Source organism: Aspergillus viridinutans (assembly GCF_018404265.1).
Source record: "Aspergillus viridinutans IFM 47045 DNA, scaffold_7, whole genome shotgun sequence".
NCBI lineage: Eukaryota > Fungi > Ascomycota > Eurotiomycetes > Eurotiales > Aspergillaceae > Aspergillus > Aspergillus viridinutans.
Genome location: NW_025091223.1, coordinates 737,027 through 764,627, shown reverse-complemented (window position 1 = coordinate 764,627; position 27,601 = coordinate 737,027). Strand labels below are relative to the sequence as shown.

Sequence of the window (27,601 nt, the reverse complement as noted above, 5' to 3'; positions counted from 1 at the left end):
CTCGGCCAGAAACACCAAAGACTTCCATTGAGAAATCTCTATTACGTGGCTCTGGCAGATGTGATAAAATTATACGTGATTGATAATCAAGAGGACAAAATGTACAACATTACACAGCATGGTCTTTAACGGAGATAACCGGCATCTCAATGTAAGGTACTGACCTGTCTTGACTCTTGCGGAGATTAGATGATCTAGGCTTGCAGTTGCAGCAGTGGCTGCACTTTGATTGCTACATTACTAAGGTAAAGTTCCGTCGACGAGATGCCGAGAGCCGAGTACTGGAAGCCACTAGTCCTAAAACAGACATTTTATGCAAAGCCCCGGCACATTCATCCCTAGTGCGCATTGGGATCGAGGTTGATACCGTTGATGATGCAATTGAACTCTGTCTACCTGTACCAGTCCATGCTTCTGCAGTTTGATTCATACCCCGCAGAGAGGTACACAAGCTTGAATGCAGCTATGATCAAGAACTGCTTCGTATTATTGATACACCGACAAAGATTCAGACCAACTACTGTGCCTGTACCACCTACCTTATGCTAATGATCCAGACCACGAGGTATCCATCGTCCATGGATCTCGAGCTTCAATAGATGGCTGCTGCTCCACATCGGCCAAGGCCGACGTTGGCTAACGGACTAATGCTGTGCATAACCCCGATTAATGCCATAAATTCCGGCGTTGCGACCCGGTGATTGGCCTGGAGCCGATTTCTATTCTGCTTGTTCTTCCCTCTGCGGGCCATCGATGGATACGGGAGGGCGTTTTCTAGGACCAAAGCCGGCAGGGGTCCGAGGCTAATGACTCTCCAGTGACGGTGCCATGAAATCAAAAAGCAGGAGATAAAAAACCAAGGGAAAAAAAAAGGTAAAATATTAAAAAAAATTGATTCTTGAAGCAAGTTATATATGCATGCTGCTCCTCGTTTTCCATCGTTCTTGTTCTGCTTATCTTGTTATTGATACCCCATACATTTCTTTTCCTTACCTATTTTAACGTTTTTCTGTACATATAGTACAACCTCGACTATTTCCTAATCCAGAAAACTATACTTCACCATCCTCCGCATTCGGCGGTCACTATTCATACTGCCTGATCCTAATCTCTCTTCATCTACCACGATCGCTCTTTCGAAAACAAACAAGCTCGAATCCCTCTCATCCAGATATATACTACTCCCGAATATTCCACGATCAACCCGTATATAACCGTACCTCCGCTCGAGTTCGGCACCCGTCAATCGCCCGTCATGGCGACCGAAAAAGGGGACCAGAACCCCGAGAAGATGGAACAGCCCATGACACAGAAGATTCCATACTGGCGACTGGTGGTGGATCAAGGCGTCCTCACCCAGCAAATTATCGACCATCCCTACAAAGGCTCAGGAACCGAGGAGGATCCATACGAGGTTGTTTGGATTGAGAATGATCCCCGCAATCCTATGACATGGACTCAACTGCGCAAATGGACTTTGACCATGACTGTTGCGGTTTCGACGCTGGCAGTCGCATTGGTCTCGTCAGCTTATACCGGTGGTGTTCGAGAAATTGAAGCCGAGTTCCATATTGGAAGTGAGGTTGCTACGCTCGGTGTTTCCCTCTTCGTCTTGGGTTTCGCGATTGGTGAGTTGTTTTCAGTCTTTTTTCGAAGCCTACCTGTTAGAGGCTAATACAGTCAATAGGACCTCTGCTTTGGGCACCTCTGAGTGAGATGTTCGGCCGTCAAATCATTTTCACCGTCACCTATTGCGCACTCACGGCCTTCAATGCTGGAAGTGCTGGCTCTCAGAATAGCTGGACTCTGATCATCCTTCGTTTCTTCGCTGGCGCTTTCGGAGCCTCGCCTTTGACCAATGCGGGTGGTGTCATCGCTGACATGTTCCACGCCAAGCAGAGAGGTATCGCAATGAGTCTCTTTGCTGCCGCTCCATTCTTGGGTATGTATTTTTTCCGTCGTTTTGTATTAAGCGACATGCTAACGTTTCTCAGGTCCTGTTTTGGGTCCAATCATCGGTGGCTTCCTCGGAATGAACGGAGGATGGCGATGGGTCATGGGCTTCTTGGGTGCCTTMTCAGGTGCAGTTTGGATTATCTGCACTCTTTTCGTTCCCGAGACCTATGCGCCTGTTCTCCTGCGTCGTCGCGCTGAGAAGTTGTCAAAGCACACCAGTAAAGTGTACGTCAGCAAGATCGACATTGACCAGGGCAGAGTGACTCTCAAGGAAGCTTTCAAGACCGCGCTGTCTCGCCCTTGGATTCTACTTTTCAAGGAACCGATCGTCTTCCTCCTGAGTTTGTACATGGCCATCATTTATGGAACGCTCTACATGCTCTTCTCTGCCTACCCAATCGTCTTCCAGGGAGTCCGTCATTGGAACCAAGGCGTTGGCAGTCTTCCATTCTTGGGAATCATGGTTGGCATGATGTTTGCTGTCGCCTACAGTGTTTGGGACAACAAACGTTATGTCCAGGTTCAAGACAGGCACGGTGGGTTCGCTCCCCCCGAGGCACGCCTGCCGCCCACCTTGATTGCTTCGATTGCCATCCCTATTGGACTCTTCTGGTTTGCTTGGACCAATTACCCGTCGATCCATTGGATTGTTTGCATCATAGCCGGTGCTCCGTTCGGTTTCGGTATGGTTCTGGTTTTCCTGGGCATCATGAACTACCTCATCGATGCATACACCATTTTCGCCGCTTCAGTCCTCGCAGCCAATTCCGTCCTCCGTTCTATCTTCGGCGCCGCTTTCCCGTTGTTCACTTCCTATATGTATTCGGATCTAGGTGAGATTTCTCTTTCGAATCTATTCTTGCTGACAAGAGGCTAATTTGTGAAAACAGGAATTCATTGGGCATCCTCAATCCCGGCGTTTTTGGCCCTTGCCTGTGTTCCGTTCCCTTTCCTCTTCTATAAGTACGGCGCTACCATTCGTAAGCGCTGCGAGTATGCGGCCAAATCAGATGCGTTCATGCGGAAGCTTGCCGAGCAGATGCAGCAGGCCCCAGAACCAGAGTCTGAGGAGACAGAGGAGCCAGTTTTTGACCGGACGGAGGCACCTGCCCCTGAGGTATCTGATGTCAGCGAGACTGAGTCTAACGTTGAAGAACTTCCGGATGTCCGGCAGATGCGCAGTAGAGCCTCCACACGGACGGCTGCTTCGTTGCGTCGCGTCGTCAGCTATGAGGGAAACCCTTACGATATCGACCGTGTCAACACTCGCGAGTCGTTCAAGCAATGAACGTCCAGAGAACCTGTCCCATCCTTCTCTCTCAACGGGCTTCGACCATCAGTGGCTCATTTGCTCGATTCATAGTCGAGGACGCCCCAAACCTGCTTGACTTAGCAGCGTGCAGGTCGGGCACATGCACGTATTTGTCGATACCGAATAATCCGTATTAACACGTGTCCATAATGCGCCTGTCATTTGTTACGGCCAGAGCATATGCACCTTGATTGTGGCAGGAAAAGTTTGTCCTTGTTCAGAAGCCATATACCCGACTGATGTTGACTCAGCTCATGTCTTGTTATGTTTGCATTATAGATGGCGTCTTTTGCATTGGAAGAGTATTGTTTGTATTTACCATGTACAGCTAATCATATACATATATCTAATTAGAGATTATTGTTCATCCAATGCTAGTATCCCAGTTCTATTGCAAATGCCGTCGACGTGCGTTTGACGACATCTTAGCAAGCGGCCGACTTTGCAAGTAAAACCTCTGATTACGGCAAGCCATTGGGACAAATGCGAAAAAACATCTGTAGGTCTGTGGGTATGTAAGACTTTTGATATTTTCTGCCAGCAATAAGCACCCAACTGTTTTTAGATTTCAATTTCTCTTCCCTTGGGTATATTAAATGATTCAAATCGTCATATGGTGATTCGAATCATTCGATATCCCTACCATATGACGATTCGAATCCCTACCATATGACGATTCGAATCCCTACTATATGATGATTCGAATCATTCAGTATCCTTACCATATGGTGATTCAAATCATTTGATATCCCTACCATATGGCGATTCAAATCCCTACTATATGACAATTTGAATCCCTACTATATAGTAAAAATACCAAATGGTATGGAAATGTAATCCTAGTTAGGCGGAACTCTGAGCGGTCTACATACTTAAACACCTACAGACGTTTTCTCGGATTTGTCTCAATGGCTTGCCGTATCTGATACCATCCTTTCAGACGGTCCCAGTATCGCAATATCAAATCGGTTTTGATTTGCTTGCCCTGTGGCTTTAACTTGCTGTATCTTTTGGCATGTTCCTCTTCAGGCTTATCGAATGGCGTCAGAATTCAGAGTCTCGATATGGTCTCATCAAACGTGCTCCTCGTCCTGCTCGACCTCCGAAGAGTCTTTGTGTAGCCTAGGCTCTGCAACACATTCTGCCACTCTACATTGCTGCTTGCTATAGCTCATCATCCGTTAAAGGGAATCGCGCACTCTCTTTGTATGCGGTTTTGTAGAGAGCTCTTCGTCCCGCTTTCGCTTTCGCTATTGACCAGCTAGTTGGCCGGGTTCCGGCCATCAATTCGTACTCCTCGCATTGCGCTGGGATTATTCGCGGACAATAGTGGGCAGACGTTTACCTCAATGCGCACGAGGTGTCTTCGAGATCGATTTTGAAATAGCGGCCCGTGGATTAACAGGGGATGCTTTTGGCTCTTAACTACTTTCTAGGTCTAGCGGTCTAATTACCTTTCAGAATGAGTCTCTGATGTTCGTACTGTTTTCATCCAGACTAACTTTCCAATGACGATGACAAGGCGATGGAACAGGAGAGCTCAGTCGCAACTGAGAATGTCCCTGTTCGTGATCCCGACCGAAGCAAGGCCCGCGCCGTTAACGAGCCCAGTGGCAAAACCCAGAGTTCAGAGCAGCCACGGTCGCAGATTTCTTCCATCTCCCGAGCAATAATATTCCTTGGAGTATGCAAGTATAGAGCACTACGAAATTCCATGTATCGTTTAGTCTACTGTACCGCTGAGGAGGGAATGATAGAAGACGTGTGTGATCGCTAGCAGAGCGTCGTCATCATTGCTACTCCATGACTCGTCAGGATGCCTTCCTGGCATCGTATATAGCATCAACGTCATCATCATTCCAGTTGCTAGTTATCGCTACATTTTTCATACATTTCAAGAATCGCTGGCGCTCATGACTTGATCCACTCTGCCGTAGTAATATGAGAAATATCCTATGTCAAACAGTTCGCCACTGTGCCTACGCCAAGTGCAGACTCGCTGTGGACATGGAGCGACTTCAAACTACCTATAAAGCTTCGCAGAGTTGGGTTCGATTAGACAGAAGTCGAAGGACACTGTCGAAACAGACAACTTTTCGCGCTTTAACAATGAAGTCGTTCGTTAAGCATGGTGCTACTACGCGGCCGACTTGCGACCGTGGCGCGTCACCGCTACAGGAACGGTGGCACGAGAATAGTTGAGAATAATTGCAAGAGACACGGACTGGGTTGAATTGATGTAAGCATAGATATTCGCATTTCGCGTCTATGTCGCGACGTGGTGCTTCCCGAAGGACAGCAACTCGAGAGATCCATAATGTACATGAGCAAATCCCAGCCGCTGAATCGGCAGCCTACTATTCATCGTGAAGAAAAACTAGAAACCCAGTGCCGAACCCATTGATATTCGAAAGCAAGCAAACCCATCATGTATCGCCAGTGATCATTAAAAAGAAAACAAGAACCCCGTTATCGCCTTCCCAGAAGAGCCAACCGGAAAAAGACACAACTCATTAGATAGGCATCTAAGAGCGCTCACCGCGGAGACGACGGGCGAGCTGGATGTCCTTGGACTGGATGGTGACACGCTTGGCGTGGATGGCGCACAGGTTGGTGTCCTCAAAGAGAGAGACGAGGTAGGCCTCAACGGACTCCTGAAGAGCACCGATGGCAGAGGACTGGAAGCGGAGGTCGGACTTGAAGTCCTGAGCAATTTCACGAACCAGACGCTGGAAGGGCAGCTTGCGGATCAGGAGCTCAGTGGACTTCTGGTAGCGACGGATTTCACGCAGAGCGACGGTACCTTTGGGCAAATATTAGAACATGTTCTTGGATAACCGGTACATAATAGAATGTACTTACCAGGCTTGTAGCGGTGAGGCTTCTTGACACCACCGGTAGAGGGAGCAGCCTTACGAGCGGCCTTGGAAGCGAGCTGCTTACGGGGAGCCTTGCCACCAGTGGACTTACCTATTGACAGACTGTTAGCAGGATGTTTCTTTGTGACGCGTGGTTGTGCCGGCCAACTGACGCGACCGTGATACGATCTTGGCAGAGGCCGACGACAACAAGAGAAACGACAGCAAGGTTAATACGTACGGGCAGTCTGCTTGGTTCTAGCCATTTTTGATGATTAGGTTTGATGGAATTTGATGTTTTATTGATGAAAAAGTGATAGTGTTGATGAAAGATCGATGATCGATATGACGAAAGTGTCGTGGTGGTGAGTAGATGGAAGAAGGATGGAGGAGGTGGGTGGGGGGCAAGGTATTTGTAGTAAGCGAGAAGGGGTGGTGATCTGGGAGGGTGGAGTTGGGTTGCCAGCAAAAATGGATGGTCTTAGCGCGGTTTCTTTTGATCACAAAAAGTGGTCGGAAAGCAGCACACCATAAGTCCTGATTTCGGGGACTGAATTTTGGCAGGAACCATGAAAGTACGCAGAATGCAGGCGGCCCTTGCTCGGGGCGCTAAGCGAGACAGCTTCCCGCATCAGCCAATAGGAACGCAGGATCACTGATTTAGAATGCCACCCAGAACATCTTGATCCCAACCACAAGTGTAGAATGTCAAGTATTTCGATCATCTGGGATTCTTCTAATAGTACTCAGGAATTTTTCTAATTATTTTACAACCCTGATCAGAGTGGGTGAGCGACATTCCGTGAGGATCAAGGCATTCCTAACGGGATCAAACACTGTTCCGTCACGCTGCCGAGAGATCAAACCCGCTGCGAGGATCCTCTCTTCTGATTGGTCGATCGCTCTCTTAGCGTGTGATTCCAGTAGCCTCCCCGCGCTCCTCCTTCCTCTATACAAATATCTCCCGTCCCAAACTTCTTCAAGCTCTTCTCTCTTCCATCGATCCTACCTGTCATCCACTTAAAGTCGTTATCTCGACATCTCCACTTATTTAAACACACACACAAAGTCCTTTTTTTAATTCCCATCTATCATCATGACTGGACGTAAGTAGCTTCTCTTTTGATCACAAGTATGACGCGACTTGACCGCAGTCACTGACGCGTTTCTTCTCTACAGGCGGCAAAGGTGGCAAGGGTCTTGGAAAGGGTGGTGCCAAGCGTCACCGCAAGATTTTGCGTGACAACATTCAGGGTATCACCAAGCCCGCTATTCGTCGTCTCGCTCGTCGTGGTGGTGTCAAGCGTATCTCTGCCATGATCTACGAGGAGACTCGTGGTGTCCTCAAGACCTTCCTTGAGGGTGTCATCCGTGACGCTGTCACCTACACTGAGCACGCCAAGAGAAAGACTGTCACTTCCCTCGACGTCGTCTATGCTCTGAAGAGACAAGGCCGTAAGTATCTCTGGTTGTTACCTTTTTTGACGCGTCTCTGACAATCTTCTCAGGCACCCTCTACGGTTTCGGTGGTTAAGCGCTCTCCTCTTGCTTTCCTTTTTTCAGCCATCCTGCGCGGTCGGCGCGTCGATTGTCCTTCCGCAGCAGTGACGCGACGGTTTGCTTTTTCGGGTTGGTTTACGGTATGACTGGGACGTTGTGGTGTTTTCTTTGATCTTTTTAAAGTGTCATGGGTCTCTGGGTTTGCTTTTATCATGCTTTATTTTACTACCCTTGCGCGTCCACTACTGGTCTGCTAGTGTTCGTGTTTGAATTTCTGTATCATAGCGGCCTCTACGCTTCTGGCTGTGCCCCGGGCTTGAAGAGATTGCAGCATCAAACGCAATCTAATATGAATACGAACAGTCAAAATATTCAATCTCTCTACTTGTAGCTGTGGTAGTTGTGGCCTTTTTCGCTGCGCCTTCTTGACGCGTCTGATCATTCTCCGGACTCGTCAAATTCCTGCGAACACCCTGACCTTGTCGTGGATGTGACATGCTGTATGTTAGATTATGTATCTTCAAGTGACTGCGCGTATCTGTGCGTGGCATTTCTTCTGTCCTTCTTCCGTAGTAGCCGGTTCATATCCGTCTATTGTGGGTATGTCTTCGCTTGTGAGTGTTGATGTTGCGCGTTCATATCTGATTTGGTGCGTCGGACGGTGTTCAATAATATGTCTGATCTCGGCTTCAGTAGACTTTGAATTGGTGTTTTTAAATGTTTTATTGTATATTTATCATCCAGTAATTTGACCGTGATAATAACTATTGAACTTTTGCCTTGTTATGTTGAAGTACACTGGGTGTTACCTGAATGTGGTGCACTGGTTGTAGGGAACTATATATAATCTTGACGAACATATGGAAAGGCGAAATCGACACAATATACTTGGATATAGGCACACTCTACACTCAAGATGAAACAAAACACGATTAAAGCATACAAAGATCATATCAAAATAATACAACCCGATATTATATTTTATACACGACATTGATAGAGCTGTAGGAGGGATATCTGCAGGATCGACCGCAAAAGACTACCCGACGAAGTTTTCACCACAAAAGTCGCGGTAATGACTATAAAAACCAGACAATCTTATAGCGGAGGCATGGAATATTCCAGCTCGAATATAATATTTACTACTGAAAGGTCTGCAGGCCGAGGATCAAGAAAAATCAGAGACGGTAGCTGGTTACTCTACAGACACCGCGCTCATGGCGGAGGAGTTGAAACCCGGGTTCAACTTGAGGGTTCAACTGACCAGCAAGGACGCCACATCGTCTCATCTACTCCGCAACGCAATGCATTTGCGATGGCCTCTCGAGTCAACTCACTGCCGAGATAGGCCGCATAGGAGAACAAGGACAAACCTACATTACACACCACATATCACATACGATGGAATCTAACCCCTTTGTCGCACCCAGTTCATTAGCTGTATTAGCATACCCGAACTGCGGACTATGATGTTCACCACCAGCTTCCACTCACTGATCCAACGCAAGATCGAAGCTCTGAAGGCACAATGCACGCGACACAACTCCAGCTGAATTATCCATACTGAACTGACACCAGATTGAAAATCACAGCTCCCCTGACCACACAATGCACGCAATTCTCTGCCCTCCGCCCTCCGCCCTGCGCCCTCCCTACATCCTGCCTCGGCTTCCACATGACATGGGATGCTGCTTAACCCCTGCGACTGACCATGGGATCAAGATACGACCCGAACGGACCTTCAGTCACAGAGACTATGGATATCGATTCACTAGCGATCATACCGAAACACCGAAGGGAAGGAGGCGCGCAGCAGCGGGATAACAAGGGAAACAATACAACCATGACGCCGGGTCATCGCCGGATATACGAACTGGTGACGCTATCTGCTGTCGTTAGACTCGTAGCTCCGATTAGAGGAGATTATAGTACGCGTGGACGGAAGCACCCTCCAGGGGACTTGGACGCGCCGCGAACGAAACCGAGACAAATCCAAAGACAGATAGGACGACAAATCTGATCTGACGGCAGCTAGAAACACACACATCCTACAAAGCTCAGCTTCTGACTCTCTGGCTAACTCATTAACCCCAAATGCGTCACAAATATACACATGATAGGCGAATCAGCAGGGAACAAGGTCGAGCGGGGTGGTCATCCTAAATGAGACAGTCAGTGTACTCCGTAGACTTCGTAAGTAGCACTGTAGCGACAGGACCAGGATGCATTGCTTGGACGATGCCATCAAGACTTCCATAAGTGACGCGTTATTATTGAGAGCAACTACACCGCTCCAACGAGTACCAGCAGAGTCTAAGGCCCAGATGCAGAGACGATCACCAGCTGTAGCCCCCCTTCTGCCTTAGGCCACGAAGCTGTCGCCAAGTTCGACGCCGCAGTCGATCACGACTTCATCAGTTCATACTCCATCCTCAGACATACCTGGATCCATCCGCCAAGTATGCGACCAGGAAAAGCTTATCTCTTTGATTCACGACTCCTCTGCGCGCATCGATCTCACACAGGATACGCCGAGTATTTCAGAACACAGAGCACGCAGGTCTACGGCAATAGACTCATTTAGCTGCCAGTAAGCGCTCCTCGTATTATCTCAGTCACCGGAAATTTGCGGCTCAAGCTGTTAGGATACCCCGCCCACCTCTTGTGGAATAACTCCTTGTTCGATTCACTCTTCGCAAGGGATTACATGCACAACAAGCCTTCAGCCCTTCCCGCCAAGGAATGTGAAGGACGAACACCAAACATTCCTCGATGAAGCACACCGGCCTTCCACACGAGCTTCTCCCAGCCTTCAACGGTTCAGCTTGATAATTGCACGGAGTTATTTCTGACCTGATTGCAACGGAGAGAGCCAGTTCACGTCGAAACGGTCCTTGGCACGGCCTTGGCACATTCCTGTTGCGCCAATCATTGACAGATGTTCCTCACACGAGCCGGCGTTACCCAGACTAGAGATCGCGCCACGGGCCAGTATGAGACGGGGCGTAAATGCATATGCGGGTTTGTGCACCTCCCTGGAGAGATGATGCGAGGGTTAAAATGTCCTGGCGTCGCTCAAGGGGCGGTTGACGGACCCTGACTCTTCGAAAGACGAGAGGGGCCGAACAACGCAGCATTTGAGAACGCCACAAGATTGACAGGAAGGATCATTTCAATTTGGACAACAATCTGATATTGTGCAAGCGATAAGCGGTCCCAGCATCTATTTCAGGAAATTTCCAACCTGTAGTGCGACCACACATTTAAATTCAGGCTGTCAGATTCGCCAGGCTTCGGGGAAAAACTGGCCTGTACACACGGACGGGGATTTTCATACCCTGCAGGTCAGTATGGTGGAGGGGGAGTCAGATTGATGGGTTGCACAAGCTGGTGAGACTAATAATTGGCAGAAGATGGGTGCGAGTTCGTGCGACTCTTAAGCTCGGCTTTTCCTATCCATCGAGGGCACATAGAGCCCTTGCTGCTTGGTTCGCCCTGATGCCGCAATATCGCTCATCGCCACGACCATAGTTTCAAGAAGGCACACCAGGATGCCTGCGTTGCTTATAGCAATACTTCTGCTCGCTGTATCGCTAGCCAGAGGAGCATCCAACGTGACAGGAATTGATCCTGTCGACAATTACTGTTCAAGACTGTATCACCAGTCAGCGGTGACGAATAAGACTCTGTACATCGACGGAGGACTCGAAGTCTTCGTGGCGAAAAATAACAACGGAGCGCCAGAAGGCGCTCGAGTGATCGGATATAGTATGTTCTTTTGGTGGAATTTCGAGCGGACTCACGTCGGAAGCGCTGACCATGCCTAGACACCGGCTTGATCGAGGTTGACCTGAAGTCTTCTTGGGACTGGAAACGGAATATCTCGATCCAGGCTGTCTCGAAGAAACCGAACCCCAGAACTGGCACAAATCCTCCTGTGGTTGTTCGTGGGGCACTGTATGCGGGAGCGCCATCGGACGCGAGCATCTACCAATATGGCGGGACTGTCTCGTATATGAACACGAGTTTTCCTGGTTTCCAAAAACCAACTTCGTCGCAGTATGCGCTTTGGTCGTACAACACCAGCCGTGGCTTTTGGCATCAATTTGACGTCACATTGGGCGCTGAGTACCGCCCTGCAGGAGGAGCGTATGCCGAGGCTCCAGACCAGGAATTGGCATTCTATCTCAACGGATACATCAACAACGGGACATCGACTGACCTTGAGAACTCGGACGGCCTTCTCCGCTACCTGGATGGATTGATCGTCATTGATACCCACGCGCAGATGGCGACAAACATATCCACCAGCTCACTGGCAAATTTTCCACGAGTCAAGGGTGGCATGGTCTACATCCCTGGCATAGGACCCAAAGGCATATTGGTCGCAGTGGGTGGTGTCACCAAGCCAGCGAGTGACGATAGGGCGTCCAACGAAGGAACCTACGTATGTTCAGACGTACTGTTCGGTCTGTGATTTGACGCTAATCAGTCCTGTCAATAGGTGCCCTTCGACGAGATCGATATCTTCGACATCTCGTCCGTTTTCGAGGGCGACGATAACGGCATCTGGTATGCACAGAAGGCGTCAGGGGACATCCCGGACGGACGGACGGACTTTTGCTTGGTCGCTGTTTCTGCTAAGGATAATTCCAGCCACAATGTATACATGTACGGAGGCAAGGGCGCAGACAAGCTATACGACGAGATCTACGTGCTTTCTATCCCGTCCTTCACATGGACGAAAGTCTTCGAGGGAAAGTCGCCACGGTACGGGCACACCTGTCACCTGGTAGCCAACCGACAGATGTTGACAGTAGGAGGAGCATTGTCTGACGATCTCTCTACCTGCGACTGGGAATACAGAGGCGTTGCCGTCTACGACATGTCGACGTTGACATGGGGCAGTGTATATAATGCGTTTGCTGCAGACTACGCGGTTCCTGCAAAAGTTTACCTAGTGATCGGCGGGGGGTAAGTCTGCCACAACAACGAAGCTTTGTAAAAACTGACCGATTCTCGATAGGCCCAACGGAAACGCAACCAAGAAGACACCCTTGGATGGGTTCAGTACACCCGAACTCGCCAGCTTCTTCTACCCGCCCGCGAACAACGGCAGCGCAAGCGCTCCTCAGCCAGCGCCGACCAAGCTCAGTAAAGGTGCTATCGCTGGCATTGCCGTCGGCTCTGTGGCAGGCGCAGCCATCCTCTCCGCAGCGCTACTCTACACACGTCAGCGACAACGAGCAGCAGCCGAAGCCCAACGAGCCGCCGAGGCCGAAGAGGCAGAGAAGGACATATTTATGGAAACTGCCTGGAGGAACAAGGACGACGACGGTGACGAGCTTCCGAGCTCGATGAACAGACCGACCACGGTGTCGGCACATGAGATAGGTGGGAGTCATGTACGCGAGATACCGGGTAGTTGATGGCCTTACTAGGTCTGCAACCTTTCATGACAAGCATACAAGCATCAAATTGACCGTATTTCCTAAACACTAAACATCAATACAGCCCAAATGAATACCAACAATACATCATCAACCCAAACAACCCGACTCACCAGCCACACAAAGTGGAGAACAGTTCAGCTACCAGAGGTACGACAAAGTTAGAGTGTGGATCCATCTCAGCGGATAGACTATGTACCATGGCGTCATGATCTACCCTGCAGGGATTATTACATCGGACCTCTCCCTTACGTAGTAAGCACTTCTCAGTAGGATTATCTAGGATTATCTCAATTATTACTTTCTTGTTACTCTTTAATATCAGTTGACACAAAATGTGTAGGCAATTGCATCTCAACAGATCAAACATGATCATTTCATGATATGCATTGGCACCTTGGGCATGTATCTCGATTCAACCTCACCTTGTAGCATAACAGACAGTCTCTACGCCATAATCCACTTATACTTCACACTCTTATGTCTAACACGTAAGTCCTCAGGTAGCGAAAGTGATCCCTGCCATCCCCGCAAGCCCAATCCACAGTTCAGTTTGTAATCAGCATCCCCACTGCCATAGTCCCACACACACCATACCATCCACCTATAACAACTAGGAGATAATCCTCACGCAGGTCTGAAGAACTCTGTTACACTCTTGAAACTACCTACTATACATGACGATCATGACGGATTAGGCGAACCGGGACGTCCGCGACAGTCCGCATTGATGTTGGAAGAGGGGTCGAATGGCTAGGTAATTCTGAGCGAGGTATGAAGTAAACGGACTATCTTCGAATCTCTGACAATGGTGAAGAGTCGAGGACGAGTACGTAGAGCTATTGACATTGCGATCGTCGCTGCTGCTGACGCTTTGGAGTTTCAGACTGCAATATGATGATATCTTAGTGCTTCAACAGTATTACAGTCTCAATCATAGGATCATTGCATAATAAATATCGACAGTCTATCATTTGTCACTTTACTACTAGTGTACAGGTTCCCATAGTATACAATCCCATCTTCACCCTTTGTACACCAAGGCAATGTTCATCAAACGCGAAACAGAAAACATGCAGACATCATAAGCGTGACACTCATACATCAATGCCCATATAGTACACATGAAACGCGCAGAAACCATTGCGCATGCTGAAAGAAACACAAGCTCGAGTCGTACCCATACTGATCGAATCAGGCGACAATCTCAATTTGCGAGAATAACCCAACCAAACAGAAGGTCCATTCACGCAAACCCCATTTTTACACCCAGAGAGTAAAAAGAAAAGACCACGCAATGCATTAAACTGTTGAACCCATGCTTGCTGAAACGGAACATTCACAAAAAAAAGAAATAAAAGAAAAAAGAGGGAAAAATGATAATCGTAAACCATTGGAAGACGTAACCACAGAATCATCATTGTGTATGTTGCGTATTGTACGTCAATTAAGACGAGGGTTTCATGATGTCATTCTAGCACATTCGGAGCGCCTTAGGCATCTTTATCCCGAAACGGAAGTTGGCACCGTCGATCGGTAACGATCGGTGGATCCATTACCAATCAGGATAAGCCTCTGACATCATAGGCTTGAACCCCGTCATCCTGAGTCACGGAGACGTCGATGCAGGAGCGGAAACGGGGGATCATCCTATTCGTCGCTCCCATGAAGCTTTGAAATGATTTGTGACAATCATCGCATAGAAACTTCGAGAGACGGAAGCAATTTGGGTGTGCATCAGCGCACCTACGCCCAAAACGCTCCGCTAGCTTTTCATTCACGGCCCCTGCGCCGCTGCTTACCGGGCCAATCGACTTCAGGATGAACCACCCGCATGTGCCGGGTCAACGCATCATTGCGCGAGAAGGTCTTCTCCTCTGTGCACAGATGACATCGAACCTTCTGCTTACGGGCGTTGTGGATCGTGTCCTCGTGCCGCGTAAGATCATACGGTCGCGAGAAGACCGAATTGCAGGGTTTCCCAGTAGAAGGGTTGATCCGCTCACATTTGTGGGGCCCAGCCTGGGAGTTCCGTGCCGAGTGATCGCGGGTAACGAGATGACCGCCGGGGGTAGTTTGGCGGTGAGCCTCTCGCTTGTGCTTCTGGAGCTTAGCCGGCGTCTCAAAGCGTAGAGTGCAGCCGTGATAGGTGCAGGTGTAGGTGCCACCATCTGTAGATGTATTGTCTGGCCGAGTAATCTCTTGTTTAAGCGGTAGGATGTTCATGTTGGATTGAGGTGAAGTCATATCATTTTGAATGACCTCGCTTCCATTAGACTCCAGGTGCGGAAGAGAGGCGGGAAACTCGGGTGTATGGTGAAGCAAATTGTTCTGCTGTTGCTGGTGCTGCGGCTGACGGTGGTTCTGCTGTTGCTGGACGAAGGGATACTGTTGGGAGAGAGAGCCGGTCTGCGTGTTGAACTGACCAGGAAACGAATCCATCGATGGAAAGTTTTGTGCCTGTCGCAACGAAGAGCTGCTCTCACGGCGCAAGCCCAACGCATCACTGAGATTGAAATCAGACTGACTCGAAGGGAACAATGGCGGCATGCTAGCATCTTCAGTCTCATGGAAGTCAAGGACCGCATCCTTGGGAGACATGGTCTTGGGCTCTGTCTGAGACTGGCCCAGATTCATGGCACCTTGAGGCATAGGCACGCTGGTGGCCAGTTGAGCAACATTGCCGAACTCAGCCGCCATTGGTGAGTTCTGTCGGAAAGGCGAACGCTCACGGTTCAGATTCAGATTGACTGCGGGAGACTGAGACCGTGCAGAGAGGTGACCCTGATTGGCAGCTTGCAGACGATCTGCAAAGACGCTGCGGTAGTGCTGGTTGGAGGAAGGTTGCTTTGGAACCTGTGGTGCTGGCATGATGGCAGGGTTGTATAGCTCATCTTGGTAGATGTCGGAGATTGTGCGATTGAGCTTGGGAATACCGATGGTCATATTGTTACCATTGTGGTTACCGTAGTCTGAAAGCGCATCGGCACGTAAGTATTCATCCATCCACCGGTCTACATCGGGATATCGGTTCTCACCATTAGCCATCGCCTTCGATGCATCGTCGATCTCGTCAAAGCTTGTCTGTGGGGTCACCGGCGAGTTGTGACTCACGGTCGAAACGGAGGGAGCCAGTGAGTAGTCACTTGATTGATTTTGTGAGTGTTGCTGCTGGTTGTTTTGCTGCTGCTGCTGATGCTCCATCACAGCCCGTCTCATAGCCGCTTCTGCCTCGGCCTGACTAGCATCATGTGCGGAGGGATCGTAGTTCTGGAAAGGTGTGGCGAGGAAAGAGTTCTGCACAGGCGTCTGGACAGGTGTAGGCAGAGGCTTTGACAGGCTACCGTTGTTGGACCGTTGCAGGCTGCCTGCTGGGGTAGATTTGCTGGAGGCAGGAGAGGTCTGTAGCTGCGAGTCTTGATATGAGGACCGGGGGAGACCGTTTGAAATGCGAGCTGGACTCAAGAGCTGCAGGTTGCCTTCCCAACCGTGGTTGTTTGCGACAGTATGTTGCGCCAACATGGGGTTGCTGTTATGGTGGTTGCTGTAAAGATATTGCGGCTGGTATTGTGGCAGGTATGGGTTGGAAGCTGGAGGCGAGGTCGAATGCTGAATATGAATCGAAGGGTTGTACGATGAAGCAGGTGTCATCGAAGGAGCCTCGAAGGAACTGCCGTCTACGACGGCAGGCGAGTAGTGCGCGACTGCCGTCGTGGGAAGGTGGGAAAAGGTAGAGGCGGGAGAGGAGGAAGGTGACGAGGGAGCGGAAGAGGGCGGAGAGACAAAGTTGAAGTTAGGTTGATACTGAAAGGGAGACTGCAGTCGAGGCTGTTCTTGGTAGAAACACTGCAGTGAAGGGTCTTGCTGAGAGAAGTCTGGGATGAACTGATCGTCTTGTATGCAAACGGGGTCCTGCTGGTGGACAAAAGGTGCAGATGTTGGTTCAGTGATGAGACCCTTACGTACAGAAGGGTACATAAGCATAATGGTCTCTTGGAAAATCTGGGACGACAGACTTGGATGATGGACACCGAGTGGAGGGAATTTGCGAAGAGGATTTGCCACCGGGGGGCAGGAGAGTTTAAATAATAGGTTGGCACCAACGGCCCCAAGAAGTCCCGACGGGTTCAGATCCGATTAACTCGTCGTGGTGCGACCGAGAGGACGGTTCGAGCGGAAGTTAAGTTGAGGACGAGACGTGGTACGGGAGTCGACGAGGCAGATATGATATCGAAGAGTCTGGAAGCGGCGGGCAGACCAGAGTCTCAACTGGAGGGTTCAAGATGTGAGGACTGGAAGTTTGAGCGAGCTACTCGATTAGTTGTCTGAATAAAGTTTGACCGAAAATTATTATGATGTGATGACAATTGCTTGTGTGTGTATGGTGAAAAAAGACAAGGTATGAAGCGTAGTATAGTAAGGATAGAGATCACTTACCAGGAGAGGAGGAGATAGGAGATGGGAACTCCAGACAAGGAGTTAATAAACGATTGATAACAAGGGATATGATGTGAGAATGACTCGAGAGGTCCAAGACCAGATTCCTATGTACAAGGTATCTAGAGGTCGAAGCAGGATCATGTATGGACAGGAGGGGACAAGGGACTCATTTATGATCATGATAATGATGCAATAATCCCCAAAGGGCTAGCGTCGTTGCACATCCAAAGCGAACTAACTAACTTAGCGTCAGAGTCAGTTTCTGTCATGTTTTACGGGCTTGCCCGAAGGAGTTATGACAACGGTCAATCCTTGACTCAGGATTACAAATAATACCATGGGAAAAATACCATAATTACCAATACGCACTGCCTGAAGGTTTCATTTATCGATCTGATTTTGTCTGGGGGCTTTAGCGCCCAATCCATCTGGCCCCACCCCCCACCGAGCCATAGCCGGAGACTCAAAATGATGAACCCACCATTATGGAGTCGGGTATCAACCAAGCCACAATTCCTGCTGCTAAGGATCGATGCGTTGTCCTCGACCAGGTTCACCGAGTATGGACTACGGAGCGCAGACAGGTCATTCAGCACTGGCATTTTACTATCTGTCCCCTTGCAGCGACCAAGCCACACTCCTGTCCAGAGTAGGTTTGGAGTGCGGTTATGCCTGAAGGGCCCAATTAGTCGGATAAACCCGAGATATGTGCCGATTCAACAGGTATCTAGTTCTTGGTGTTTATTTGTTCTTCTTCCTCGGGATACAGATTATTCAGAAATGAAAATAAATATTATCAATTTGTCATTATTTTATGACTCTCATAGCAAGGACTCACCGAGGACCACAGTTATTATGAGAATCAATGACTCAGATGGTCGCTAGCTATGCCAGCACTCTATGACTCCCATGTACACACCATTTCGTTGGTACAGGTACTCTGTAATATTATAGAACGATATCTAAGCTATTAGCAAAACCGTACATCCTAAACAACTAGACTAGTACAGTTGGATGAGACCGACAATCCTGCCAATTCTTAGCCTAAGGCTACCAATGACAAGCTGCCGTGGCTAAGCCATGCATTCGTGTCCACGCAGTTGTTGAAGATCCCGATCTCGTGTGGTTTCAATGCAGGACCCTGACAATATGCACAAACGGTAGGGCCGTGTAAATCGACTAATCAGGACCATTTGGCTGACATGTCCTTAGGAAGGGGCAAGGGGAAAGTTCTCAAGTAAGGCATGCTTGATTTGTTCATAGCTCCGCGGCCTGATGAGCCAACCAAGCATAAGCCACATTTGCGCCACATACATGTGGCTAGTGTCCAAGGGTATGAATGTACATTATTCATGATTATTAATGTTGCCGTGTACGGACTTCGCCGAGCTACAGACATTCGACCGAGAGCACCGTCTGGCAAGTACTAAGCACTATCTACTGCATTCCATGATCGGTTGCAGCAATTGTCACCACATGATCAAAAACAATAAAATGACATCCCTGCTTACTGGACTGTGGAAGTGTGCAGAAACAAGCGCTCGAGAAGCGGAGAAGACTCGGAGATACCTACTCAGCAGCTCCACCATCCCGGCTCTCGGCATCGCCTACTGGACGGCAGAGTCTCTACCACGAGGTACACATAACTACTCGGCCGGCCAAGTTCGCAGCACATGAGCATTTCAAAATGCATTAATCAGTTGTAGAAAGATGATTTTTCAAGCTAATGCTCTGTAGCTTGTGAGGCTCAGTAATGTCAGCTGATTGTTTCTCTCCCATGGTACTACAGACTATTGAGAACTAGTCACGTTGTGTGGGAGGTCATCTGACCTGAATCATGATCTTGTTCAATATCACCACTCGGCCTCGAAGACGAAGTAAGAGTCATACCATGAACAAGAGACTCTAACCATAGGTTTCTGATGATTTGTTATCATCCATTAATTTGCAAAGCCGAATAATTCCCTGGGTTATCACATGCAAACCAGTCGATTTTGTTGAGCAGATATCAGACAGCTGTTGGCGAATATCGGCAGATCAGGATGCGAGTAAGTACCTAACTACGGAATAGGCTAGCGGCCTATAGCAACACAGTGCCTACTCTAGCCCGTTTGCTATAAAAAAGACCAACTGTTCGGTATGCGATGGTAGCCAACCGTAATCCTCCAGTGACAGACACAGGACACATGGCCCCCCACTCATCGCTTGAATGACAGCTGAAGCCAGTGGCAACTTCAACTGAAGCACATAAATCAGAATCTGGCTGCCTGTGTCTCACTCTACTCGACAGAACGGAATTCGCGTACGCGGCTCATCTTCCCTTCAACCGGGGACTGGCCGCGCATGACCGGCAAGAGTGCTGTTGTTGACGCGTCAGATAACCCAGACTGGACAGTGGACGCTCTTGCCCTCGTGCCCTGTAGCCATTCGGAATCGACACCTAGAGGTCAAGATCAAAATCTAGCTCTGACCAGTGTCTCGGATCTTGTTACACCTGCAGTCTTGCACCTGCACCTGGATCGTTGGCTCGTTCGGCGTTCGGCCAGACTGGACCCCGGCGGGTCTTGTTCTCACGTAGTGGGTATCTGCCTTCATTCAATATGTCTAGGCTTCCTCGATTATGAACCTGCGATTGGTGGTTGGCAAGTCGAGAGTCCTCAGCTGAATATCTCTTTCTGACTTATCTGCAATGATTATCTCTCTAGCTGAGGTGAAATCCGGGGTACGCGTGTGATCTGCCTGACTCATTTCAACATTTCCCTGACAGTCTAGAGTGGATCTAGCATACATACAACTACAGTACTTCCCACTCAGTTAACGATTCCGTGATACTACCGAGAATATGATTATTATTCACCATCTATCCGAGCTGAAGTAAAAGTTTTCACTGAGGTGGTGCCAACTAACAAGGATTAGATCGATTTACCCGACAGTCAGCACCTTAAACCACATGGAATGTTCCCCTCGAACCTCAGGCAGGTCAGCAATGTGCATATGCAGCGAAGAAAAAAGTCTTTCCCCTTTGTTGCTGCAGGTTTCTTCGCAAGATGGGAGGGTTTGCGGACATGATTCGCTGACATGCAGGTGTCTGAGCACAGCCACATCCGTTGGTGGTGAGGGATCTTCGGTTTTGGTGGGGCTGTTGGGACCCATCAGCAAGGGAGCTGCTGCTGCTGCTGGTAAGCAACAGCGGTAATACGAATACGATAATAAAACCGAAGGAGACATGTGTATTGCGCATGACAATACAGCCTACACTTGCACACAGGGCTACATTGCTCCATGCATCCCTCCATTCCTCGTCTTGGGCCGGAAAATCCTAGCCGGAGTATTCGACTCGGTTCCCCCGTAGCGTCGAAGGAATTTTTTCCACCGGCCTTCTAGAAGCCCCGTCTAAATTTGGGCATGCATGAGTAGCGTCAATGCGTCCATTCCTGTTGGACTCACTTCCTTGAAAAACTTTTTCCCTGCAGTTTAACTTGCGACTTGCACGAGTTAGATTTGGACTAGAGTTGCCAAGGTGAAAAATTTTCTGGCATGGCTGCTCGTCTAGATGGACGTTAGTGATAAGCTGGTTGCACTTGTGCATGCCCTGTATAAAGGACTGCATTGGCCTGGATGACTGACCGGTGATATCGGCCGGTGAAAATCCTTCATGCTATGATTAGGAATAGGATAAAGCGTATTATTAATAATGGTTGTCTGAGATGATATTTCAAATATTCAGCGTAGATTGTGATGCTTCCTTTGTCCCCGATAGCCGAATGTTCCTTGAACCCATGTCAGTATCACCGTACTCCATACTGGTAGATAGACTGTTAATACTACTATCACTCTTTATCGAGATAACGACAAGTAACTAAAAAACTAACCAAACTACAAGTATACAAGGCTCAGTTGGGCCCTCGGCCCGGTAGATCCCTCAGCCTGTCGGTAACACGGCACCGTGGTTCGCGCCCCGAAGAATAACAACCCAGCATCTTCATCTTCGATCTTACCTGCTTGCTAATCTGATTCTCAATCTGACTATCAATACGAAATGCCGCGAATTTCCGCATCGGAGACTAATATTTACACTTTTCAAGGAGGAATTCGGACTTGATTTTCTTCGTCTGGAGATCCGAGCGCAGCATTAGATAGCAATAGCAATAGCAATAGCAATAGCAATAGCAATAGCAATGGTAATTAGCGATTAGCAATTAGCAATTTCTACTCCGTACTAGACCCTTGAATCATGATATCCAGATCATGATATCGATATCTCATACGGACCTGTACTCTGTATACCAACATCATGGATCGCGTGATATGGTATTTGGCTGGTCACATGCTCTCCACCTCATTATAGCGACTAGATCACACCATTTCTCTGACAAAAATCAAATAACTTATCAGCTACAGAGTAAAAGAATCAAGATGCATACTCATACTGCCTAATGGAAGTTGAAATGGTCTGGACTTGTCTGTCTGTCATCCGCCCGTCCTCGGCCGATCGGGTCTCGACCCGCGTTCAGACAGTTCGGTTAGAGTCGAGATCGGATCAGCCAGACTTGCCTTAACGAATCTGACACTAACCATGCATGTGCATTATCAGGGTTTTTTATAGAATGCTTTTTTTCCACCGGTTAGGAGATTAGGATAGTGTTCTGAGTTGATTTGCTGGATATTCGAGACTTTATGAGACATGAGATAGACGAGTGCGTGTGTGCAGATGGACGGTTTGCGACTTGCGAGGTCGACGGGTGGGACTGTTCTAATATTAGAGTATTTTTCGGAATAGGTAGGGTCTGAGCCACCATCGACAGGCCACTATCTAGTCGGTATGGCTATCGATAAGTTAGTCTCGACTTCAGTCTTAATCTTGACTTGACAATTAGATAGCCAGATTGTATGACTAGAATATTTGCATTTACACTACGGTGTTGGTCCCCAGGTGTACGCAAGTATAATGCTTAGAATGAATAGATGAATAGAAGATATCAACTGATATAAATCCCGAGAGGAACGCTTCGGTCTGCATCTTATATCACAAGAAACGTGCTTTTCTAGACAATATCCAAGAACAAGAAGGTTTTTGGCTTCGCTTTCCTCACTTTTTCTCGATCAACCCAGGACAATAGCCTACGAGCATGTTAGCATAGCTGAGCAGATGTAACAAGAGTCATCACATACCCGTGCACGTTCGTAGAGAGGGCGAATACCCGTCCAAGATTGGAACTGTACTCCATCAGTAATGTCCATCTGTACAAGTCAGTCGACATACCTGGTGTACTCCTTGCCCGACAAGGGCTTCCAACCCAGGAATAGTAGTCCACCCAGCATCGACAGCCAGCTGCATCAACGCCGTCACACGCGGCTTGTAAGCCATCTCCAGCAGCACGCGGGTGGATCCCTCGATCGTCCGGACGGCGTCGGCATCTGCCTCCTGGGCACGTTCAAACATGTGGCAGAGGATCTCCCGCATGCCGGGATCAATGGGCCGGTCGGCGGGGATCGTGCCGATCGCAACATGGGGTACATGCTCCAGCTTCTCGTTGCCCTCGACGATTCGGATGTTGTAGCCGCTGGGGAAGGTCGAGACCATGCTCTCCAGCTTGGCAGGGTTCCGGCCTACAATGTAGATGGGGGAGAATCCCATCTGGTGGAGAGCGTAGATGGCGGCGCGGCATGTGCCTCCGCCGCCCACGACAAGAGCACTGGCATTGCCGTCGGCTCCGTAGACGCCCGCGTTACGAAGGCACTGGACCATGCCCTGCCAGTCGGTGTTGTGACCGACCAGCCGCTGCGGCTTGCCCTCACCACCGGAAACGGGCACGATGGTGTTCACGGCACCGATGATCTCGGCCTCCGCAGCAATCTCATCAAGTAGGGGCATGATATCCAGCTTCAGAGGAATCGTCACAGAGGCTCCCCCAAAGTCGGAAGCGCGGATGAAGTCCTTGACATCTTTGACATTGGCAGTCTCCAACCGGGTGTACTCATGGGGAAGCCCCATATCGGCGAACAGAGTGTTGTGCAGGGCCGGCGAGCGGGACTCGGAAATTGGGCTTCCAAAGAGGGCAAAGCGCTTCTTCTTGATCTCGCCCATCAGTGACAGACCCTTGCGGATATCTGTCGCGGAGAGCTGGCCAGGAGCAGCCCTGAACGGGAGAGCAGGATGCGATACGGGTGTCATGAATCCATTCAAGATGCGACTCAGCTGCCCGTTGCCCCCCATGTTGATCGCGATCAGTGGCACGTCGTGAGCCTCTTCGGCCCAGTTCTTAAACTTCCTCAGAGCCGTGTTGTCATCAAGGTTCCTAGCCACACCCACAAGCTTGATCACGTCGCCGTACTCGAGCGCCCGGTTGTAGTACTTCATCCAGGACATGTTCGCCCACGAAAGTTCGCCCTTCGGGTCGTGGTGCGAAGCGATGATCTTCGAGTACCCCTTCATCTCAGTAACCGCGCGCAGCATGTCGTCCGGGAAGGCGATCTCGAGATCCACAAACTCGCACCCTGACCGGACTGCGAGCCGGTAGAGCTGCATCGCCTCTTCATGAGCATCGTCGGGGAACCGACCCCCCTGTCCCTTCGTGCGAATGGTGAAGATCACGGGCAGTGTGATACGACTTCGCAGGTAGGAGATCTGATCAGCAACAAAATCGACCGTCGGAATGCCGTTTGATGAGTCTGGGTCCTCCAGCAGGTCGACACGCAATTCAACAGCATCAGACCCCACACATGCTTGCTCCAAGATCTGATCCGCACCACGCACGTCAGGCAGGGTCAGCGACACGAAGAACGAATGCTGCTTCTTCTTGATGGTACTGAGGTTGTCCTCTAGTCCTGTGACAAACTTGATGAAACGTGCAAAGTCCTCAGACGCCCGGGGCAGACCTGCACTGGCGTGCTGACTGTAGTACTGAATATTGCTGCATTCCTGGAACCATGGCTTACGGCGCAGCCACACTCCAAGCATATCCTCAACGTAGGCCGGGCGGGTCTTATCGATGTTCAAGAATGCCATCACCTGCTTGATGTCGCGCATGATGAGCAGAACATTCCCTTTCGTTTTGTGCCAATCGATAAGCAGCTTTCTAGCTTCAGGAATCTCTACTACTCCTCCGCCGCATGCGAAAACATGACCGGTCGGGCGCTCCTTCATCGTTCGCTGCAGAAGACTAAGCTCGGCATCTCTGAAACCCTGCCAGCCACGCTGCTTGATGATGTCCGGAATGGTCATGCCTTCTATGCGTTCGAGCTTGTCGTCAAGATCAATGAAGGGCCGCTTGAGCGTAGACGCAATCCAGTGTCCACTGGTGGTCTTTCCAGCACCACGCATACCGATGATGAACACCGACGCACTGGCCTTTTCGGCACGGGTGAGAACGGGAGATTCGGCTTCCTTCAGCTCCTTGCCCTCGAGCTTGACGGCGAATTTCTGGCGCAGAGTATCCCACCAGCCGGGCCATGTCTTACCCACACACTCCTTTTCCAGAATCAGTGTAGGCTTAGGGGCGACGAGCGATAGAACGCTGAAGCTGAACGCGACTCGGTGGTCATCGTAGCAGAAAACTCCGCCGGCCGGCTGCCGAAGGGCGGAACGGTCAATGCCGTCGATCTCAAGCCCGTCATCGTGTTCCCGACAGACGACACCAAACTTGGCAAGCTCGTCGTGCATCGCCTTGATGCGGTTACATTCTTTGACACGCTGGTTCGCGATACCATAGATGCGAGTTGTGTGGTTCGAGTCCTTGCCTCTGGCAATGGCCGCAAGGACGGACGCTCCAAGGAAAGCATCTGTCATTGGCTCCATATCGACGTTGGGTAAAGGCCGCAAGACACCGTCGGCCGGGCCGGTAACGGTGGTCGAGGTGTCGGTCTGTTCCACGGTGCAACCCATGGGTCTTAGAACATCGACGGCGAAACGAGCATCGCCTTGAAGAGACTTGGATCCAATGTTCGGAATAGTGCACGTGGTGCCGGTGACTGCTGCAATCGCCAAGGGGTAGGTGGCGGAACTGGCGTCGCTCTCAACGACGTACTCCGCGGGATTGATGTAACGTCCCTGAGGAATGTGATAGGTATGCTCCTCAGTGGTAGACTTCTTCACATCAATGCCGAAAGATCTCATCATAGCCGTCGTCATGTCAATGTAAGGCTGCGAGATGGGCTTACCGCCCACCAGTTTCAAGGTCACAGGCTTCTTAGCGTAGGGGGCGCACATGAGCAGAGAGGACACATATTGAGAAGACACTTTCGCGGCGAGGTTGATTTGGCCACCGGTGAACCCGCCCGAAGCAGCGATCTTGAGCGGCAGACTGCCCTTGTTCTCGACGTACTCAATTTGCGCACCATTTGCCGTCAGGGCATCCACCAAGTCGCCAATAGGTCTCTGCTTCATCCGGTTGTTGCCCGTGAGAACGCTTGAATCGACGCTGCTGGCAGTGGCAAGGGTTGCGACAGTGGTCAAGAAACGCGAGGCTGTACCCGCGTTGCCCAGGTAGAGCGGAGAAGGGTGGGCTTGAAGAGCACCTCCTTTGCCATTGACAACAAGGACTTCGCCTTCCTCTTCCCAGGAGAAGGTGGCGGCGCCAAGGCGCTCCAAGGCGTTCAGCATGACCTCGGTATCGTCGGAATGCAGCAGGTTCTTGATACGGACAGTGCCTGAACCGAGAGCGGCGAGTACCAGAGCTCGGTTGGAGATACTCTTCGAGCCCGGAGGCGCACAAACCACATCCAATGAGGCCGGTGATACGCCAGGGTACACTTCAATACTGGGAGCAAGGACGACGCCAATATCCTCATTCGGCACAACGCTAGCCCGTGGTTCGTATGTGCGACCGATGGCCGACAGGAGAACGATTTTCTTCTTGGGACCGTCGTTCTTCTTGTCCAAGGCCATGTTAAAAAGAATCTGGTCAACGGAGCAGTGCTTACCGGCGGTCAACTTGCGAATCCGCGAGTCCTTCAAAGACGTAGGCAAGCCGTAGGCGGCAATACACTTGACAATTCGGGCCACGGCAACGCCCTTTAAGATACCAAGATGTCTGGCCAGCTCCGCTTCCTTGACCATACCAATGGCAACGCACTCTCCGTGAAGGATTTGAGGAGTCAGAATAGCCTCGATAGCATGGCCGATCGAGTGACCCCAGTTCAGAAGGTTGCGCAGTCCTCCTTCACGCTCGTCCGCCGAAACGACAAAAGCCTTGTGACGCGCCGACGCCAGGATTCTCGCCTTCAGAATCTCCTCGATCCCCTCGAATCGCCGCTGACCAGGCTTAACCTCACGGCGAACAGCGCTCAAAATAGTTTCGGCATTGTCTTCGAGAGCGGTGAATTCTTCTTCGCTGGAGATGGCGGCTGTCTTGATAACCTCAGCCATACCGTTGATGAACTCCCTGACGGGAAGAGTTTCCAAAAATTCCAGGTCAATGTAGATCCTTGACGGTTGCCAGATTGCGCCGATCAAGTTCTTTCCCAGGGGCGTATCAATAGCCGTCTTTCCACCGATCGAGGAGTCCACCATAGCCAGGAGCGTAGTAGGAACCTGCACAAAGCGAACACCGCGCATATAAGTTGCAGCGACGAAACCTGTCAAGTCTCCAATGACCCCTCCACCCAGCGCAATAACCACAGTATCTCGGCCGCATGGCGGGCTCTGACTCAACATCCAATCCTCAATATCTGCTTTTGTCTGTCTCGACTTGGAAACTTCTCCTGGAGGAGCATTGTAGATCAACAGGCGGGGAGAGGGAGAGACCGAGGCGGCGGCCTCTTCGAAGGACTTCTGGAAGCCGGGGGTGTAGATCGACCCGATATTTGTGTCGGTGATCAGGACGTAGGTTGTAGAGGGACAGCCGCTAATCAGGTCTTTGGCGACATAATTCCGCCAGAGCCCGAAGTCAGCGACTATACTCTCCTCGCCCAGGATGCTGATTTTCGTGGGTCCGGTCATGGTAGAGGGGAGGGAGGGATAGCAACAGGGACTGAATTTAAGACTTTTGGGGGCAATTTGGCTTTGTTTTTTATTGCATTCTGTGTCGAGTCGCAAGCCGCCCTTACGTCTGTTTCAATGGGACCGATACTAACTTCTGGAGTGA

General features: G+C 50.0%; 6 protein-coding genes across 6 annotated transcripts; 3 read left to right on the top strand and 3 right to left on the bottom strand.

The window, feature by feature from the left end:
- Positions 1-1,255: 1,255 nt before the first annotated feature.
- Aspvir_008737 (MFS transporter) lies at positions 1,256-3,244 on the top strand (the record flags this gene model as incomplete). Its single annotated transcript, XM_043271905.1, has 4 exons — positions 1,256-1,628; positions 1,688-1,942; positions 1,995-2,789; positions 2,847-3,244. The coding sequence occupies 4 exons, from the start codon at positions 1,256-1,258 to the stop codon at positions 3,242-3,244; spliced, it is 1,821 nt and encodes a 606-aa protein (XP_043127840.1).
- A 2,549-nt stretch (positions 3,245-5,793) lies between these two features.
- hhtA (histone H3) lies at positions 5,794-6,392 on the bottom strand (the record flags this gene model as incomplete). Its single annotated transcript, XM_043271904.1, has 3 exons — positions 5,794-6,071; positions 6,131-6,238; positions 6,368-6,392. 3 exons carry the CDS (start codon positions 6,390-6,392, stop codon positions 5,794-5,796), a joined length of 411 nt encoding a protein of 136 aa, XP_043127839.1.
- Positions 6,393-7,222: 830 nt separating this feature from the next.
- Aspvir_008735 (histone H4) lies at positions 7,223-7,660 on the top strand (the record flags this gene model as incomplete). The annotated part of the gene is made up of 3 exons (XM_043271903.1): positions 7,223-7,232; positions 7,306-7,581; positions 7,635-7,660. 3 exons carry the CDS (start codon positions 7,223-7,225, stop codon positions 7,658-7,660), a joined length of 312 nt encoding a protein of 103 aa, XP_043127838.1.
- A 3,517-nt stretch (positions 7,661-11,177) lies between these two features.
- Positions 11,178-13,055, top strand: Aspvir_008734 (putative cell wall anchored protein; the record flags this gene model as incomplete). Its single annotated transcript, XM_043271902.1, has 4 exons — positions 11,178-11,394; positions 11,454-12,073; positions 12,131-12,600; positions 12,653-13,055. The coding sequence occupies 4 exons, from the start codon at positions 11,178-11,180 to the stop codon at positions 13,053-13,055; spliced, it is 1,710 nt and encodes a 569-aa protein (XP_043127837.1).
- Positions 13,056-14,849: 1,794 nt separating this feature from the next.
- On the bottom strand, positions 14,850-17,060 carry Aspvir_008733 (stress-regulated transcription factor RPN4; the record flags this gene model as incomplete). Its single annotated transcript, XM_043271901.1, has 1 exon — positions 14,850-17,060. The coding sequence occupies one exon, from the start codon at positions 17,058-17,060 to the stop codon at positions 14,850-14,852; it is 2,211 nt and encodes a 736-aa protein (XP_043127836.1).
- Positions 17,061-22,619: 5,559 nt separating this feature from the next.
- On the bottom strand, positions 22,620-27,456 carry Aspvir_008732 (pentafunctional protein ARO1; the record flags this gene model as incomplete). Its single annotated transcript, XM_043271900.1, has 3 exons — positions 22,620-22,637; positions 22,689-22,733; positions 22,780-27,456. The coding sequence occupies 3 exons, from the start codon at positions 27,454-27,456 to the stop codon at positions 22,620-22,622; spliced, it is 4,740 nt and encodes a 1,579-aa protein (XP_043127835.1).
- Between the last annotated feature and the right edge of the window lie 145 nt (positions 27,457-27,601).